Source organism: Crocodylus siamensis, chromosome 10 (assembly GCF_052110815.1).
Source record: "Crocodylus siamensis isolate JL-2025a chromosome 10, ASM5211081v1, whole genome shotgun sequence".
Taxonomy (NCBI): Eukaryota; Metazoa; Chordata; order Crocodylia; family Crocodylidae; genus Crocodylus; species Crocodylus siamensis.
In genome coordinates this window covers 2,011,821-2,032,045 of record NC_143404.1, presented here as the reverse complement: position 1 = coordinate 2,032,045, position 20,225 = coordinate 2,011,821, and the positions used below count along the sequence as shown (strand labels likewise).

The 20,225-nt window shown below is 46.1% G+C and overlaps 2 protein-coding genes across 5 annotated transcripts in view; one reads left to right on the top strand and one right to left on the bottom strand.

Moving 5' to 3' along the window:
- Positions 1-4,102: 4,102 nt before the first annotated feature.
- Positions 4,103-6,888, bottom strand: MED7 (mediator complex subunit 7). 2 transcript variants are annotated; one of them, XM_090064750.1, is made up of 2 exons: positions 6,756-6,888; positions 4,103-5,196 (listed from the first exon to the last, which is right to left on the bottom strand). In XM_090064750.1, exon 2 carries the CDS (start codon positions 5,178-5,180, stop codon positions 4,488-4,490), a length of 693 nt encoding a protein of 230 aa, XP_089920876.1. In that variant the 5' UTR covers positions 5,181-5,196; positions 6,756-6,888; the 3' UTR covers positions 4,103-4,487. The 2 variants fall into 2 exon arrangements, with proteins under 2 accessions (XP_089920876.1, XP_089920875.1); XM_090064749.1 differs by lacking the exon at positions 6,756-6,888 and adding an exon at positions 6,699-6,731.
- A 10,933-nt stretch (positions 6,889-17,821) lies between these two features.
- The window catches only part of ITK (IL2 inducible T cell kinase), a 42,632-nt gene continuing 40,228 nt past the window's right edge, over positions 17,822-20,225 (top strand). For all 3 annotated transcript variants that reach the window (XM_090064474.1, XM_090064475.1, XM_090064473.1), the window contains exon 1: positions 17,822-18,032. In XM_090064474.1, the coding sequence (XP_089920600.1) occupies positions 17,895-18,032 (138 nt within the window). In that variant the 5' untranslated portion in view covers positions 17,822-17,894. The remainder of the gene's footprint in view (positions 18,033-20,225) is intronic.

The window sequence follows — 20,225 nt, the reverse complement described above, 5'->3', positions numbered from 1 at the left end:
AGCAACACAACTTCATATAGGCAGTTACAGCTGTACCTCCAAAGTCCCTGTGATTCACATTGCAAAAAGTAATCCTAGTATTTGTCACAATCGGTGTGATGTTATCAGCTGCTGGGAGGTTGATCCTGCGGAACGCTCGTACAAACAAGAGCTGTGCCCACCTCTCTCAATCACAACGTCCACGTTGGTTTTCTGATCATTAAACCAGCCATGGATTTCCACACGGCAGCAGTATGTCCCTGCGTCTGCTTCCCTTGCTTTCAGGATGGTGAGGGACACATCCCCTCTCAGCAGGTTCCCACGTAACTGGTATCTGTTGTCCTGCTGCTGTGTCACCCTCCTGCCGTTTGTCCAGAGAATTAGGTCTGAACACTGAGAAGTAGGACAGGGGCCCCGGCCCCAGCACATCGTGGTGAGATCGCTGTCTGTTCTAACACTGTAGCGGCAGGACAAAGTGACATCCTGACCCACCACGCCTTTCACTGGAGATCCTGAGACCAAGAAACCTGCAGACAAGGAGACAACTGGAGTTGAGAAAGGGGATAGGATAGTGTGGAGGTTATAAGGGAAACAGGCATCAACCAGTCTTCTGGAAAAGGGAATAACTAGAAGCAAATAATGATATAGAGTTCGGGGTTGAATTCCCTTTTGTTCAACAGTTGTGTTTAATATTACCTAGTGGGCAGATTTTTTGAGCTACAGCTACAAGGTGAGCCAAAGACTTACATATCACTCACATTCTGCTTGTTTATTAACCTTCATCTCATTTAAGAGGCATACAGGATACAGGGTAGGGATTTATCCAGCACATTCAGTTGCACCTTCCTTGCAAAATGCCTGCAAACATTGTTTCAGGGCAAGAGGCTGGCTTAGTGACACCAAGCCTGTGAACATATACAGTTCTTCCCAGCAGTGCTAGGTTTCTCTTTCCTTGTTCATTTGTTGCATCAGTACATACATCATGAAATAATATAACAGATAAAATGCAGAACTTACTTTAGAAGTGTTGTGGAAATCTCCCATAGACCCAGGAGTCACATTCCTGTGTTTCCCCTTAAGAGTTAGCTTCAACACACTCACCCACTCCACCTAGAGGTCACAACTACTACCCATTTCATATCAATGACAATAATGACACATTTTCTATGATTTTCTGCTGGTATGTTGTAGGGCATTTGCTAGTGTAAGCAAGCCTATCTTTGATTAATGGGCAGATAAAGCATAGACAAATATAGCAACTGCAGCAACATCAAATGATACCGATGTAAACAATGCCACTTATGTTAGCTATTTCTTTAGCAACCTATATATAGCAAAAATGGTTTCAACTTAATCTTGATGGAAATAAAGCTACAGCAACTTAGCTAATTCATTTCACTTGATTAGCAGTTGCATTTATAACAGCCAATGCGAGCAGCAGCTCCTTCTTCCCTCTCTCTCAGAGTTTAAAGGCAGAGGCGAAGATTTTGGTGGTTGTTTTCTTTTAATGGACCAACGGGTGGATTTTTTCATCTCCTTATCCTTGCTGAAGTCAGTGGATCCACTAACAACCTTTCAGGAGGTTACATTTAAAGGCTCACTTTAGTGAAAGCTGACACAATAGAAGACAGTGTCCAAGGCACAGACTGACATGTAGAGGCTGAGCCACATTCACAAAGGGATTCCGCTCCAAGATTGAAGTCTGGCTAAATAAGACACACTTTCGCTAATAAATTTGGTTTATACTGTGACAAAGCAATGGTAACACATGAAATAATCTGTTCTGAAAATATACCGAATTAATACTTAGCAGTAACAACATAGCTTTCAGTTTAATCTTTTATTTGGAATGAATAAAATGCATAATTTCACTTCCTAGATTGTATTTGACAGTTGTATTTTTAGGCAGATTTTAGAGAACTGATGACTGAACACTGTCCATTATTTCCACATCTTTAGTTCTTCTGAGTATATTTCGTTCTCTCTCAATGTCAATTTTGAAAATGCATAACTTTGCTCATGCCAGGAATGGAAAAAGTTACCGTTTGGGTTGAAAACACTGAAGATCACAGCAAAAGACCTCTCTAATGGATGAGCATATTTGTTTTTAAAGAATGTACCAAAACATTAAATTGTATCCAAATAAGGAAAAATCCAGAATATAAATAAATGAATAAAGCTCTTATAAAAGAATGAGGTCTTGTGTTAAATACAGTTCTAAACTACATAGTTCTCAATCGTCTTTACATAACAATTGTAGGCAGGAACTTTATTTATAACTAAGAATTATAGACCGTGCTGGTAAAAGCTCACATTTGAAACACAGCCTTTCATTTATTTTTATGGAAAAAATAGTTAATAGCCATGATGGTAAATTGCAGATTCCATGACAAACTAGAACACTAACACGACTCCTCTTTTTAGAAGACACTGTATTTAGTCTATACTTAACGTCCCTGCAGTAAACTTGGGAAACTTAGGCATTAGTTATAAAAGCTCCATCCGCTACTGGTCACTCTTACTTTCCTTTAGTTACCTGCAAATAGGACCGATATAATCCACTTCAGCAAGAAGAAAGGACACAGGATGACAACTGAAAGAAAGCAGAGAAATTCTGTGTTCAGGCTTCACAAGACAACTTTAAAAAAAAGCAAGCATTCATTTCTTAGTTTTTTAAATGCCATTCCTTAATAGCATTGTAACAGCTGTTGCAACAGCACAGCTCAGTCATACTTACACCTGCTCCCAATTGAGGCTGACTTTTCCTGTACCAAATTCATTGTTTCAATAGTCCTGACAAGTGTGGGGAAGCGACCTACTGTGTAGTACTAACTTTAATGGTAAAAAACCGTGGCTGAAAGAACATACAAAGACTGCTCTATCTGAAGCAGAAATGAGATCTGAGGTTTGGTCTTATTTATGTTTCTGGCTAACCTCAGCATTTATGCTTAAATTCTCAAGCATAGGCAATACAACTGAGCTTGATAGTTTAAGCAACTGAGGAAGTAGAAATGTGAACCTAATATGGGTAGACAAGAATTGCTATAGCGGCTTGTTATATTAAATGGTATTTAGAAAGCTTCCAAAAATGTTGTAGAATACCAAGTATGCTTGATTATTCTCAAAATATATTTCAAACAACTGAGGTACCTAATTTGCTTAAGTCCCTTTGGAAATCCAACAGGATGCTTATGGGCACATTTGTGAGCTTTTACATACCTTTGAAGATACGGCCCATGTTTTGTTTTCCCAATCTAGAGCTGGGGAACAGAAGGAAGGGGCAGCTTTCCTTTGGTGCCTCTCTTCACAGGGTCAGTAACTGGCATGACTCTTTTATAAAAGGCAATAAAAATGTCTTAAGGTAAGCAATAAAAATTCACTCTCTCCCATTTACCTTTTATCCCAAAGAATTTTCAGTTCCATTACTGAACTGATATAACTGGATTTTATAGGTAAATTAAGCCTCTGCCATGGATTTAAGATACTGAAACATTTGATTAGCCCTTAAATCAAGGGACCCTGTAAGAATCTGCACAAGTTAAACTTTTTAAGTTGAAAAGTGCTAATGACCGCACTAAATCTGCCTGCCTTTATGCCAGGTTTGACTCTCTGCCTTCAGGTGCCTAAATGGTAAGCACCAAATGCTCTCCCTTTCAGGTATTTTCATTCTGCAAAGGTACGTGCCAGTAATTAGCATGAAAGTAGATATCCCCTGCTTTACAGTAATAAGAAATATTTAGGGTTTGTGCTTTGTGGGGAGTTTTGTGTATTTGAGAGACTAGTGTTTATTGCATCTAGGAAAATACAAGCATATTTTGGCAATGCCATTCTCTTCTATACAGATGTTATCGTAGGCTTACTTAGGAGAGACAGTAGTCTAACATCAGTTCCTGATGAATAAAATTTAAGATATTAATGTTTTACAATGTGAGAAAAAAAGTGATTTTTGCAGCCACTATTAATAGATCCAACAGTAATCAACTATTGTTTATAACAGAATATAACATTTAATAGAAGTTGTGAAAATGCAAGTAAAGTACCTTCAACATTTTTGAAACGGGTCAGAATCTGGAGCATTCAGTAATTTCTCCATCTTTCCTGTTCCTACATTTTATAGAAATTCACAAGATACTTTCATCTTTCAATCAAAACTATTTATTCAGAAGTAAAACAAAGCCATCACATGAGCCTCACTTCATTGAACTGTTATGATGCACATTCCCCCCCACATCAACAAGAAACATTATAGAAATTTTTACTTTTCTGTTCTTACGACCACATGCAAATAACACCTACAATACAAGCAAACTCCATCTGCTTGAACACCTGCAAAAAAAACCTACAAAAAAAGACATGAGTTTAGACATTTATACATACACACACACACTTAAGTTTCACAATTGTTTTTACTGGTCCAGATAAAGGCAACAAAAAGTACATTATACAAGCTTCAATATTAATCCCACTTCTCACCCCAAGACCTGCACGCCACTACAAAAAGCATCCTTTCATGTCATTTCATCAATAATGCTACACATCGCAGCATCTTTGTCTAAAACCTGATCTTTCTTACAGACAGAGCCCGCTCTCTGCTGTTCATTCTGCCCAATGCAACTGCTGCCATCATCCGTATCCATGGGTTCAGTTTTTATCCCCAAACCTCCCTCAGAATGAGGTAGGTCATCAGGCAAGGAGGCCAGGCAATTCTGGATCATTTCTACAACCCGCTCCAAATGCTTCTGAAACCTCTCAGCTGTCTCGAGACGCTGACGCTTCTGCACTTCCATCATGACCCGCAGCGTCTCTCTGGCCTGGTGTGGACGATATTCATTTATAAGATGATGGACGTGGACAAAAAGCAGCTTCAAGTCTTCCAGCTTCTCCTCTCGTTTTATACTGCCTGGGCTCCTTATCAAGATATCCAGGAGGTCCAAGAAGTTGACCAGGATGGACATATTGAGTTTCCTGAGCTCCTTCTTGTGATCAAACTGCATGGGATGCAACCGTTCGATCCCTTGGCTTTCCAAGGGGCGGATAATGAGATCGTCACATTGGAACTGGTTACCAAACATCATGTAGCTGTCTTTCACCGGTGGCGGGGGCTTCGGGGCCAGCCCCTTGCGAATGTTTTCATCTGTATATTCCTTTATATATTGCATCGGAGGTGGAGGCAGAGCACTCACTTGCTGCGGTTCCCCCATGGTGGCAGAGAAGTGCCTGGGGTGTAAAAAAAACAGCCCGTAAAACACCGCTTAGACTAACTGGAAAAAAAGGAGTTCACAAACCTGACGACACCCCTGTGACCAAGCAGGATGTAATGCAACCTCTAGGAAGTCAAATACTCCAGGACGCGGGGCATAGAGATTAACACAACCTTTCAGCGGTTGAAAGGAGGGGATATTTACTTCTCACGTGCATGCACTTTTCTTACTCTGCTAGTTCTTTAAAAACAAATAAATAATGACATTTCCTTATTCTTGAAGAACTGGAAGAAACCAACAAACATAAATAATATGCATCAAGTGAGGGGCGGGGGCACTGTTTGATGTACACACAGAGCTGGGACAGCACCTGGGTGGAAACTGCCGCATCTCAATCTGTTTTTACAGGGTTTTATTAAATGTGCAGCAACCACTCTTGGTACAAGTCATGCAAAAATAGGGACAGGGGCGAGGCTCGGGGGGGTGAGGGGGGCAGGATCCTGATCAAACCAAGCCCCTGTGTTCCCAAGGGGGGGCAGGAAAATCGGGGAACATGTATACTGAGGGGAACAGACCCGCTCAGAAGGAAAGCAACATCTGGGGGACCACCCCCCCACAGCCAACACCTGGGAGATGAACCCCCAACTTCTGGGGCACCAACCCCCCCAACTTCTGGGGCACCAACCTCCCCAACATCAAAGGTACCACCACCCCCACTGACATCTGGCAAACCAACCCCCGCCAACTTCTGGGGGACCAACCCTCCCACCATTTGGGGGACCGATCCCCCCCCACCAACATCAGAGGCACTCACTGCCAACAACTGGAGGACCAACCCCCCCTAACATCAGAGGCACTACCACCCCTGCCAACATCTGGGGGACAAACCCCCATGCCATCTAGGGGACCCCCCCCAGCCAACATCTGGGAGACCAATCCCCCTACCAACAGAGGCACCCACCACCACCATCTGGAGGACCAACCCCCACATCTAGGACACCAACTCCCCCCACCCCAACATCAGAGGCACCAACCCCCCCTCAACTTCTGGGGCACCAACCCCCACAACTTCTGGGGCACCAACTCCCCCCCACCAAAATCAGAGACTCCAACCCCCCTGGCAACATGTGGGGCACCAACCCCAAAATATCAGAGGCACCCCCACCCCAGCCAACATCTGGAGAACCAACCCCCAACATCTGGGAGACCAACCTCCCACACTGACATCTGGGGGGCCAACTCTGGCCCACGAACATCAGAGGCACCAACCCCCCCCCCAACACCTGGAGGACCAACCCCTGACATCTGGGACACCAACTCCCCTCCCAACATCAGAGGCATCACAACCCACACCAAAATCAGAGGCATCAACCCCCCTACCAACATCTGGGGGACCAACCCCCCCCCAGCATCAGAGGCACCACCACCACCACAGACATCTGGGGCACCCATGCCAACATCTGGAGGACCAACCCCCGACATCTGGGGGACCAACTCCCCCTCTTTGCCGCTACCAACATGTGGGGCCCGCCCAGCGCCGGGGCCGGTCCAGTCCCGGCCTCAGGCCGCCCTCACCTGGCGCTACTCCGCCCCCGGCACCCGCTCCACACACCTCAGACCGCGGCGGAGCACACTTCCGCTCCGCCCCAATTGGCTGAGGAGGCTCAGGGCCGGCCGTTCCATTGGCGGCCCCCCACGTCACTCACCGCTGTTCCCACCCCCTCGCGCCGCTTCCGGAGCGCGCAGGACAACAGGTTCCGGGCGTGCGGCTCATGCGCAGTGGGCTGATGGGGGGTGTGCAGTGCCTCTGAGCGGTTGCTCCGTACTCCGCCCCCAGCTTGTGATGCCCGGCGGGGCGACCCCTGACCACTACTGACTCCTCGCGTGACCCTGGGCACGTCCCTGAGCACCCCTCTGCCACTGACTCCCCGTGTGACCTTGGGCACGTCCCTTAGCATCTCTGCAGTCAGGCTGCGGACCACAGCTCTTTACCCAGGGCAGAGTGGCGGCTCAGAGACGTGCAGCCCAGCCTGCCAGGGGTCATCAGGGACCCCCCTGGGTCCTGGGGGCATGGAGGGCACCTCTAGGATGTACCCCTGGCCTCTGAGTGCCAGCACCTGCTTGCTGCCACCCGGGCCTCTCTATGGCACGTTCTCTCTCATGGCAGCAGAGGGCAGCAGCGGCTTTGGTTTGACCAGAATCAGTTAGGGTTGTGTCTTTAATTGGACCCGTAGTTGGTCCTCCAGATGTTCAGGGGGACATTCATCATCCAGATGTGGGTGAGGGGGGGAATAGTTGGTCATCCAGATGTTAGCCAGGGCAGGGGGAAGTTGGTCGTCCAGATGTTCGTGAGAGCAGGGGGGTTGGTCATCCAGATGTTGGGGTGGGGGGAAGAGTTGGTAACTGAGGTGTAGGTGTAGGGGGACTTGACTCTGCAGATGTTGGCAGGGCAGGGGGGCTTCTCCCAACTACAGCCTGTTTAACTGGCTGCCCCTTTCTAAAAAATATTTGGAAAAGTTGGCACAGGCAGCAATGGTGTTTGTAAATGTTAATTATTTCAGTTGCAACAGATGAAAAATAAAATAGGGATTAATTTCGCATAAAAATGTTTTTTCCCATCCAGTCACAGTATAACGAATGCTGATATCCTCCAGACTGAATGCAGAGGCAAGAGTAGCAGTGATCATAATACAGTGCCGGCAGCTTGAACTGTGATCCATTTCTCCTTGGAGCCTGGGGATACTTTTTAAAGCTTGGCTTTGTGACTGCAGGTACTCAGATCATGCCACGACGGGCACTGTAAGAGCCCAGGAACCATGAAAACGAAGACGGCGCAGCCTTTGAGCTTCAGAGACGTTTCCAAGGAAGTGCGTGTTGTCACTACGGGCTGTGCCCTTGTTTTCTGTCATCATTCAGTGCTTCAAGTGCTGCTGCCACCATATACAGTAGTAATGGCAATCACGTTGTCTGCTTCATCTGCGGTTCCTGTCCAGCCACCACTCATTTCCCAGCAATATATTGCCAGTAAAGACTTGTCCTGGCAGCACTGCTTGAATGTTTAAATTACGTGCCCTTTTTTCACATCTGGGCTTGAAGGTTCCCTTTCTTTGGTAAGACACCAAGCTCCAAATCACAGTTATTTTGTCCCAAAGACAGCTGGTGATTAATTGTGTCCAGTTTCAAAGGAGCAAAGTCTGGTGTCTATCTCGATGACATTTTTTCACATTCTCTTGCCTGGTGCTGATACCAATACTGGCAACACTGGAGAGAGGACCAGCCATGCTGAATGTTTTGACATCCAGCAATGTGAGTTAATCCAGTCTTCCTCGTACAAAACCACTGCCCAAGTGACAATGTAACGTCACTGATGGTATCAGTGCCAGACAGGAGGTTCAGACTCCAGGCAGCCGGGTACAGAAAGTTATTCTCTGCACACAAGAATTTTTATGGGCAGCCACGGTGGGCAACCTGATGCAGGAAAAAAGCATGTGACAGGATAAGGGTGGTTTGACAGTGTTTTTTCAAGCATTTCCCCGCCTTGCTGCTCACTGTGCCCTGCACTCATCTTTGAGGTGTAGGCGTCATGTAGGACATTATTTTTAAGTAAGAGTTTTCACATGTGAATTCCGATAAAACCAGAAGTCGTGGAGCATAAACGGCCCAGAGTCACCACCGCATGCCTATGTATCAGGACCACTAAAACAAGTTTAATACCAGTGTAGAAAGAATCCAGCAGATTAAAAGAGTTTGGGTTATTATGGGTTAGGAGAAATGTGGGGTTGCAATGCGAAGAAGCACAGTCCTGGGGATAACACACCAGCCTGGTGCCAAGAGATAGGGGGTCCATGCTCAGCTCTGCCACAGGCCTTCAGCAAAGGTCCTGGACTACAGACAAGGCATTACCCACTGCCTCTTGAAGTTGGCTCATCAGCCCTTGTATTTAATAGTCATTGGGTAATCGCAGAATCCAGGGCATGCTACTATTCAGCATGGCATTCGTCTCATTGAGTCCGATCCTCTGGTTTGTTTCCCTGTTCCTGCCCTATGACCTTCTGCTCCTGGCTCCCAGTGGACCAGTTTCGAGAGGGGGGTTGGAGAAGGCTCAAGGCCTTGCCTTGCCCATGGCCTGGGGGTAAGAGCACTTTGCTAGAAAGCAGGACCTGAAGATGCCAACCCTGTTGTGTGCAGAGGGTCTAGTTCCCGGATATCACGTTCCTTAGGCAAGGGTTCTGACTATAATGCCACTGAGCCCAAAGGTGGGAGGATCTGCCTTCCCCCAGGGTTTTCCACCACTCAATTTTCAGTACTTGCACAGCAGTACACATATGCCCACACAGTGTAGCCTGCCGAGCACACGCAGAAGGGAAATGCAGGGAGAGCAGAGGCGTGTGCTATCCAAAGTGTGCACATGCACCAAAAGTGGCAGATGCAGCTACCTAAGTGCCATTTTGGCATGTGAAGGTGGAAAAGGATTTCACCTTTACTCTTTCCAAATTAGCTCCAGGGCCATCAGGATCAGCAGAAAGATTCCTGAGGTCTTTTGCCTCATTTGTAAAATGCAGATAATAATGCTTCCCTTCTCTCACCGTCTCTTATCGGTAACCATTTCTTGTCTCTCACCATCTCAACAAGCAGCAGTCCCTGCCCTGAACAGCTTTTATGTGCACGTACTGCCGGCCATCCAGACAGTCACTATGGTTTACCCCATCTCTCTGAGGGCCCCTGAGTGCAACTTCAGTGCAAATAAGTAATAGCTTTCACGCAGAAAAAAGTTGGCCCATTGCAAAATACTTCATGGTCAAAAACCACATTGTCTCACCTAAGAGCACAGAGATAGGAAGACTGTTTCTAAATCTTAAGTTGAAAGAAGGGGAAATAAATATATCTTTCCCAGTGACCTGCCAAGGGATACCAACAGCACCATGCAAGCTGTTGGTATCCCTTGGGACTTTCTGGTTTTGCACCACTGCAACACAAGTTGGGTTTGATTCTACACTGCCTTGTATTGAGAGTCTCCTACAGCCTCTTGGCAGAGCTGTCAAATGCTCTGACTGCACAAAGCATATGCTTTCTGCAGGGTTTCCAAAGAAGCAGCTAACCCTTATCTAGAGGCACCAGGGATAAATGTCATCTTGGGAGCCAAGAGAAGTGTTCACTTCTCCCATGCATTCAAGCTCCCGCTCTGGGTTTGTACATTCCCCACTGGAAGCTCGGTCTTATTAGCCATTGCATTAATATAGCACCCATGAGCCTTGGGGTGGACAAATGACAGCCAGTGAGGACTCACCACTCCTCAGCTGCTTTGTGGTACCTGCCCATGGGCACAGACTTAGCCCTGCAAAATTAAAAGCGAAAAGCTACGCCGGGTTAGCCTTTACTAACAGCAGGTTAAGAGCATGCACGTGGACCATGGCAGTGGAGCAGCTGAGGCACAGTAAGTCCTTGCCTCCTCTCAGCTCACAGCATCTGTCTATGCAGACCCTTTCTCTGCCAGGGTCCCTTAATGCAAGATGCTAGATCGATGCAGAAGGAAAGGGGTGGGCTCCTCCTAAGCCAGGGGTGGGCAAAATACGGTCTGCAGGCTGGATCCAGCCTGTCAGGTGATTGTATCTGGGCTGTGGCTGCCCCTGTGGCAATCCGCATGGGGCCGAGCCTCACCTGGGGCAGCCCACGCCATGCTCCATCCTGCACCCACCCAGCACAGCCTTGGACCCAGCCAGGAGGGGGTTGCCCAGTGCAGAAGCAGGCTTGGCCCCATGCAGAGACCCACAGGGGCAACCGCGGGCTGGATAGGGTGGGGGGCAGACTCCATCTGCACCACACTGCCCAGGTAAGCTCTGCTGCACACCAGCCACGCCACAACACCTCCCACAAGTAATGTACAGGCGTAAGACTTTTATTTCAAGCTGCTAGGCAATCGCTTCTATACACACTACTCAAAAAAACAAAAATCAGGACTAAAATCTGTTTTAAAATAAACTTCAAATATGTTATAGGAGATGTTTGGTTTTTAATAGACGCTTTGTTGTTTATCTAGAATTTGTTCAAATGATATCTTCTGAAAGGTTTTCTGTGTGCGGCCCTTGACGGTTCACCCAAACTCATTAAGTGGCCCTCCAGGTGAAACAATTGCCCACCCCAGCCCTAAGCCCAGGTCCTCAGTTTCTCTCTTTTAGTAAAATATACTCAGTGATTCTTTAGCATGGCTACCAGGCAAATTTGCATCATTGCTGTTGTCTTCTACTTGAGCAGAATTAGGCTCTCACTGTTAATGCCACACATACCATTCGGGTGTTGTTAAGGTAATGGCTATGGGCTCCGTCAAACAAGTAGCACCTCCTCCAGCCCTAGAGAAACGCAGACCCATTTTCTTCCAGCTCTTTGGGAACGTCTGTCCTTCGGAGCATGACAGTCTCTTCCTCTGTTTCACAACACGTTACATTTGGAGGGCTCCTGCCATCCGGAAAATAAAGAGCAGCTATACACCTCTTTTTAAGTGAACGGACCAAAAAAAGGGAGAAAAAGTACCAGTGTGCAGCAGAAGCTGACTCTCTTGGGTGCATTTGGTCCAGCATTAGACCTTGCTGCTTAGAGTGAATTTTTGGTGCTGTGCTTGTTTCTCATTTCCAGGTGCTTCTGGTTTGCACACACATTAAACACTTACTTGCTGCGGAGAAGGTGTCTGCACCCTTTGGTAGCGACCAGAGGCTATTTGGATTCCCAGGTGGTCATTCAGGGCTTGCTTTGGGCCAGACTCCTGTCTGCTGACATCTGGAGTCAAGGACCCTACTTAATTATCAAGCAGGTAGGTCAATGCTGGATCTTCACCTGATAGCAAATATGAGATAAATGACTCAGAACTGACAAGGGAAGACACTAAACACAGGCACATTTTGCCCTATAGTGAAAATCTTAGCCTGCCCTCTTCATTTCATCTGCCTTACCCCTTTATCCTTTGCTCTTAAGGGTGAGATGCAAAGGAATCCAGGTCTGTATGCACAAAGCACAGGTAAGTGGCCAGCAACCCACACAAATTCAAATAAGTAGTGCAGAGAGTCTAAATCTCTACTGTCTTTGATTTGCAGCAGTTCAGTGCATCAAGGTTGCTTCAGCGCTATACCCAGTGGCCTTGCTTATCTTCCATTGGGGTCAGTGCGACACGGCGCTGCTGGGGCCTGGGCACTGAGAACTAGTACAGCACAGCACAACCCTTTCTGGACAGGGCTTTCAGACCACTAGTTTTTCCTTGTGGTATTTTTGTGGAAGAGAGAAAACAGCCATAAATGGAAGGGGTGCTGTTGCAAGCTGCTGGGGGAAGGCCCGTTTGTTCTCACTGCAATGCATGCTGTTCCTGTGCAGTTCATCCTTGTGAAAATTATGTCCCCTGTACCACTGCCAAGGGCAGGGAGCCCTGGGGTGATCTGCTCCGGGCTCACAGGTAATTTACTGTACTTTCCAGGCTTTGATCTGTGCATCCAACTTTGCCAAGATCCCAGAAATATTCAGGGCACAAGTCCTGCCTTTGGATCTAGGGGAGCACCTTTCCCTGGTGATGAGAGGAGCATGAGTGTGCTCAGAGGAGATGGTGAGAGCCTGACAGAGAGCATGAGATGCCAGGGGTTCATCTGGGCCAGACTCCTTCCTTCCTTCCTATGTGACAGGCCTTCTGCCTCCTTCCCTCCGCCTTTCTTTTCTCATGCACTGAAGAAGTGATCCTGGGAGAAGGCAGCCAGCTCAGCAAGAGACACAGAGGGGCTCTCACAGCCCCCTTTAAAATGACATGAGCACACCTGGCTAATGACAAAGCCCTGCAGTGATTACTGGCAGGTCGAAGAGGCAGTGGGAAGGGCAAAGCTGCCTCCAAATACTTTCTGTAGAGCTGCCAGTGATGTGTCAGCTGAGGGTCTTTCATTCATGTCAGGGAATCCATCACAAAATTACTCCACTGACCATAATATACCCAGAGAGAGCACTGGACATCTGACGGCAAGCTCCTGACTTGGAGAGTTGCATCTGACCACAGGACTGCTCCTTAAAGAAAGGTCACCCCAAGCAGATACAGGAAACCTAGGTTGAAAATTGCCAGGTATCCAACTGAGAGTGCCGATGCATTTGCTGTCTTTTTCTTCTCTTTTTTTTTTTAAGAAAACAAAAACTGCTATATATAACTTTATAAATTTCTCTGCCGCCTTCAGGATACCAGTGCTGGTATCAGAGCAGGATGTGCGGGTGGGGAGATTTCCACAGTCTACAGTAATAAATGTGCGAACTGCATAATCTCTGGGTAAATCCCCTAAGAAAACTCCAATCCATAAAACAAAGGTTTTTTTTCAAGATTGAAAGCGGGTAGGGTGCAAGAAGTGGCGAGGAGTGGAGGAAGGTGAGAGAAAAAGGAAGCACGAGTAATGGAGTCGGGGCCATAGGTACTAAGATAAACTGATAAGAGATCTGTGTTCGCCGCCCGGCACCGAATGACGACGCTTGTTGCTTTTAAACACTTTATTTGTATTCAAGTCAGTGCCGAAGCATGCAGTACTGAAGGGACTCGGGGGACATTTCCCAAAGTGCAGGAGAAAGCTGAGTCCACTTTTGAAAAGCGACAACCACTTCAGAGCAGATTTGCAAAGGCACGCAGCCACCTACAGCGATGGGCCTGTTGTCTGATGGGATGCCTAAAAGGATTAGGTGCCTGACTCCCAGAGAGGTGTCTACCTTGCTTATGTAAATCCCACCAGGCTCAATTTATTTAAGTGCCTAAATAACACTGTAAATCTGGCCCTTACAAGGTGTAACTCCTGCTATGGGTGCAGACACATGGTATATTACTCCCCTAATAATCTTCATCCCTGGGGTAGCCTCTGCCTCCTTAAGGTCAGTGTTATAGAGCCCAGCTAGTTGGGGGAGCTGCTTGGAAGTCTGTTCCTTACCATGGAGAAAAATATGGGGTTAAGTTCCTCCGTAGTAATTGTCATGTGCCCATGTCATGACTTTCAATAAAACTCAAGCTCTTACTGTATTTAGTTGTTGTAAAAATAATTCTTTGCTCTTAGCATTTAGAGAGTTATAGAAATGTTACCTGTATTGCTATGGAATTGGGGTGATGTTGTAGTCATGATGAACTGGGAATGTCATTTATGGCCACATTTTGGGTCTTGTTCATTAAAAAATAACATTGCAAGGGTACGTATTTGATAGATGTACTTCCCCATCGTTTAGGAAGCTCAGGCAACAGGAGCGTGAAAACAGACTCTGAAGCCAGCCCATCTAGTTTCACTGCCCAGACTAAGTGACATGGGGGTGGGAAACGTATGAATAGCAGTAAATTAAATTTCTACCATCCCTGCTAATGAAAGTGGTTGGCGCCTTACAAGTAAAGAAAGTTTGAAGTAGATTGATATGGCCAAAACAGGTACCTAAGTGGAGGGCCCATATGTAGCAACCTAAATAATGGGATTGGGTTTCCAAAGTCAGGAGAAATCCTCAGCTCCCTGCAGCCACCTCAAGTCTCACAAATTTAACACAGTCTCCACTCCTTTGTCTCCTGCCTTCATTTGATCCCACATTTGGCCCTGGCTGTCTGATATTTTAAGATGCTTTATCATCACCTTAACCTTCACCTGGATAAAACCAAACTATTAATCTTTCTTCCCAAGTCCTTGTGAGTTTGGGCCTTCTCTCCTAGTCTTGACCCATCTATTGTACTCCCTGTCCCTTAGAGCCGGCATCACGAAGCATTTTTTACTTCTGTTTTTCCACATCCCAGCTGAAACCATATCATTTTGTTCTTTCTCATCATCTCTGAAGTCCTGCCTTCTTCCTCCATCCATGTAGTCCAACCACATGTTTGGCCCGTGCTTTTAGCTGACTGTGACTATTGCACTGTCTTTCTTTCTGGCTGCTAACGAGCATGTGGATAATTTCCTGCTTAATTGCAGCTGCTGGCCCCCCAGCTTCTATGCTTGATCAAGTCGTGCTCTCTGCAAATCCCTCCATGGACTCTCCAGCGCTTATCACACTGAGATAATCACACTTCTTGTCATCGCTCCTGCTGCCCCTCCCTGCCTACCACCCCTGTCAAGCATCTCTTTACTCCCCACATCCTCCCTGCTCGACTAGCCCAGTGTTACCACCCTCAGCTGCCTGTCTGTTAGCGTCTCATCCCTGTCGCAGGTTTTTAGGGTTCACTGACCACTGCACGCCTCTATTTCCTGGCTGCCAAATGAACCCACTACACATGGCTTAAACGAGTGGTTTTCATCCTGTGGTCCCTATAGTCTGCAGGCTATGTCTGAGGGGGCTGCAAAAGATGCCAAGGATCAATCAAAAAAATTACAATTCATAGGGCATGCCACACCTCCATTCAAAAATTTTTAGGGGTCTTTAAATGCAAAAAGGCTGAAAACCACTGGCTGCTCTCCCAGGTAGTCTGTCACTAGCTGGTGGAGTTTGCCTGGGCACAGCTTGTCCAAACCTGCCTTTCTGCAATGCCCGGAGCACACAGTGTAACCATAAAATAATGAGAGACGAATATAACGTGATCGTGACTAAGTAGGTTATGTTGTGTGAACCTCTGAGGCCTGATCCCAAAATCATCCACAGCAGTGAAATCAGGAGAAATTGCATTGAGATCAACTACAATCAGCTCCCCTGCAGAACTGTAAGGATTCCCTGGAGCTAATTATCAATTGGTCAAGGAGGTACAGAGACGGCAGGCAGCCCTTCTGGTTTAGCACACCATACTTCTGCCTATGTTTAGAAGTACTGTATCACTTCTGCAAGAGAGACACATGGGTAACTCAGGCCTAATTTGTACAACTCTTCTTTAACAGTCTCCTATTCTTCCATTTTTCATGATATTTTTTGCAAAATTCCCCTCCTGATTTAAATGGCAGGTCTCAACTGGGAAATTCTGCTCTTAGGGCAAATGCAGAATCTCTACAGGACTTTAGCAGAAGACCCCCATGATGACTGATTAAGACGCTCCTGGAAGGCTGTACCTGAACTTAATGCAACAAGCAGCAGCGCAGCAGGTATATTCTGCAGGGATCTTTGCATAGCAAACCCATGTTGAAAAATATTGCTCCCAAACCCCAAAAGTTTTGTGAGTTCATCGAATGTGTTGCAGAATGGCCCCAGAAACAGAACTAGGCTCTAACATCTAAAAAAAAGTCTTTATTTTTAAAAGCGTCCAACTTCTGCTTGAGAAGACAACTTTCTCTACGTGTGCTAATTTCAGGCCAATACAGCGCTTTCTCTGGAGTTGGCAGACGTCCTCAAAAAAGAATGAATTGAAGAGAGGTGCAAACTGTCTCCATTCATTTTAGTATGCTACGAACCCTGACATCCAGGGTGCTATTTGAAAAGGCGACTGCTTGCAATAATGCTACAGTGGAATAGTTGTCAGAGGGCACGTCTACGTGTTCATTAATGCGCTTTTGCTAACGCACATTAAATTTAGTGCCTCCATTCTGAAGTACTCGAAAAAGGCATATTAACCTATTTTAACATATATTAGTGAAAGCGCATAATTTTTATGACAATGTGCATTAAAATAGGCTAATGCACATTAAAGTACATGTGTAGACACACTCAGAAAGACCCAGCTAATGTTGTTTGGTGACAGGCCCATTTACCTGCTTGTCTTTGCTCAAACTCCATTTGTTTCCTTCTCATTGTCCCCTTTTCCATTACCCAACAGCTTCTACCATGTAGTTATACTGCATCAATACAAAGGCTATGATCTGTTGGCACATAGAGGTGAAGCACAATTAATCCCAATTGATATCAGATAAAACAACAAATGAATTCATCTAAAACATTCTCTGGTTTTTATTTCTCCTGAAGCTGTTGCAGACTTTCTGGTCTGCTGCACTGGAAAGCTAAGGAAACCATTAACTCCTGGTACAGTATATAGACCCCACTGCTACAGACTATATCACCCCGAGCTGTATGTACTGAGAACATGTTGCATCGAGATTTTCCTGGGACACACAGCAGGGATTAATTGTCTTCCTCCAAGCACATCTGGAAAATTCAGTGACAGGCAAGAGATTCATGGATGATATTTAAAAAATGGAAATCTCTATTTCTACATCATTGCCATATGTCCCCAATGTTTAATCTGCAACTTGCTTCTACTCCCATGTCAGAGATTTGATGGTTATAGAGACAACTTCTTTGAAAAGAAGTTTTAAATGTAAGGCATTAAGTAAAGTCCTGAACTGATAAACGTGCGGGGGGTACGACAACACCAGGTGTCTGTGAAAGGGGCTTGGATTCATGACCTACTTCTAAGCGGACAAGGAAGATGCTATTCCCTTTGGTCCAAATTCAGCCTGAGCTCTTTGGACCGGGTACTGCACAGGCTGTCCCTTTGTCCTGCCCTGTTGATCCCTGATCCTTGAAGTCCCCCTGTCTGAGTGCCCTCCAAAGGTGACTTTTTTCCACAACATTTACCTTGGAGCATTTCTCAGCATGTGCTGTTCGTTTCATGACTGGAGAGGATGTGGTTATGGTTTTGACAGAAAGGAAGCCTGACAGCGTTGCCTAGATGACAGACGGAAAGACAAAGCTCAGAGCACCTACGCTGCCTTTTGAACACCTTTTGGTGAGAAATTAACTGTCTCCCTTCTCGTGTCTCTCTTGGGGCGCGCGTGGTGTGCCGGCAGCGGCAGAAGCTCTCTGTCCTGGGCCAGGACCGTTCGCTACCAAACCATGAATAACTGCATCCTCCTGGAGGAGCAGCTGATCAAGAAGTCCCAGCAGAAAAGGAGAACATCTCCCTCCAACTTCAAAGTGCGCTTCTTCGTCTTAACCAAGTCCAAGTTAGCTTACTTCGAGCATCGCCATGGGGTAAGTCAGCCATTTTTCTCTCTTGTTTTACTCTGCTTCTGATTTAAGAGGGATGTAAGGAAGGGGGCTCCTCCCTGCCTTGTTCAGCTCCTCGAGTCCTTGCTACAGCAGCATCTGTCACACTGGCACTGAGCTAAATGTCAAACCCGGCTTTTGCAGCGTGGTAACAGCAACTATGCCCAAGGACAATAAAAAAATACATCAGCTTACTGGACATAAAACCTAGGTATTAATTAGCATCCTGTGCATGGCTAGACTGATTTCATAGATTTCATAGACATCAGGGCTGGAAGGGACCTTGGGAGGTCATCGAGTCCAGCCCCCCGCCCAAAGGGCAGGCAGTCAGCTGGGGTCATAGGATCCCAGCAAGATAAGCATCCAGTTTACTCTTGAAGGTGTTCAGTGTAGGTGCTTGAACCACCTCCGCTGGCAGGCTGTTCCAGACCTTGGGGGCTCGGACAGTAAAGAAAGTCTTCCTTATGTCCAGCCTGAAACGGTCTTGCAGGAGTTTGTGGCCGTTCGACCTCGTCATCTCTTGGGGCGCTCTGGTGAACAGATGTTCCCCCAGATCCTGGTGGTCACCCCTGAGAAACTTGTAGGTGGCCATCAGATCACCCCTGAGCCTGCGCTTTTCCAGGCTAAGGAGCCCCATGTCTCTCAGCCTGTCACCGTAAGATCTGTTTTCCTGACCTCTGATCATGCGCGTGGCTCTCCTCTGGACTGGTGTCGCTGTGGACTGCTGCCACGTTCACAGTTAGGGAGAAAAATCAAAGCGGCTCTGTTATACACACCTGCTTCATTTGGAAACTGAAGGCAACATCTTTAGCTGCTCAGTGATTGTCTACAACACTATGTTGTGGGCTACGGGGATGTGGCATCATATTTATAATATTGAAAGTTAAAAAATCCCACTCTCAGGCTTTTTACCAGGTGCCGTTATGTTTTCTATTGCCCAGATAAAGTCTCACATGAAGTCTTGTTTCCCCTACTTCATTTTCTATGTATAACAAAAATTAAAAGCAACTATGTGTTTGCCAGTGTAGTTAAGAGTTTTTACCAAGTCCAAAAGTCTGCTGCTTCTCCTGTTGGTATTCATGGTAGACTGTTAAATTTCACTAGCTATTGCAAGCTTTTTCATCACATCTGTCAGGAGTCATCCACAGTGGAGTGCTTGAAGGGTTAACATTTATGGCTGCTTATACATCATTTCACTCTGTTGCCTTGCAGTATGTATTTTGGGTGTTTGGGGGCAAAAATGTAGACAATGTTTTATGCATCCAAAATTCATTTACATTGTAAAAATATTGTCTCTAATATGTGTTTTATCAAGTTACTTTGAGACTGGCCCTGCTGTTCTCCAAATGCTGTCATTTGAAGGCTTGGGGTGTTGTTACAGCTATTTAGTGGATGATTCTCAGTAACATTTTCAAAAGCAGCCTAAGTAAAGTGACTTAAGCTGCCTAAAGTTGCAGAGAATTACTTAGTTGGGATTTTGGAAAATGCCGAAGCAGATTAGGTGCCAAAATCCTAATGGACGCATGGGGAGGTGGACACTTAATATGGCTAATCACTTTTTGAAAATCCCACTGAATATATTTTGGCACCTATAATTCCCTTGGGAATCTGAGGACTGACTTTCACTGGATCATAGGTTTTGTAATTGCTTCGGAATTGTTGGAAGCATTATCCCAAGCTCACAGTAGGCAAAAGGGGGACAACTCAAAAGCTCCCCAGAAATAAAATGTTTATGAAAACAGTTTAAAATGTGTCATAATACCCACCCTGTCTGCACGTGCAAAATGGACTGTGCTCACAAGGATGCGTTTCTTCTTCTGCTCACCTCTCGTGCCAATAGCTTAGGTGCTTGCTGTGACAAGGCAGTCCCTCGAATATAAATATACCAGGCCAAACATTCAGCTCAGATAAATTCTCATAAGACAATTCACCTGTGCTGCATTAGACCAGTTAGAGTTGGACATACTGCATGTGTAGCCTTGCGTACTGCAGGGAGGTCTATGCAAGATACACAGGAACATGTGTGAATGTCTGTGTGAGTATACTGTCAAGACAGGGCGTGATGGTCCCCAGTGATTCCTTGCTTTTATGCCAGTGAGAAATGTTTAATTAGGTCCAAAGCGTTAATAGAAAACCCTAGGTCAGGGCTTCCTGACTTTTTTCTCAGCATTACCCCAT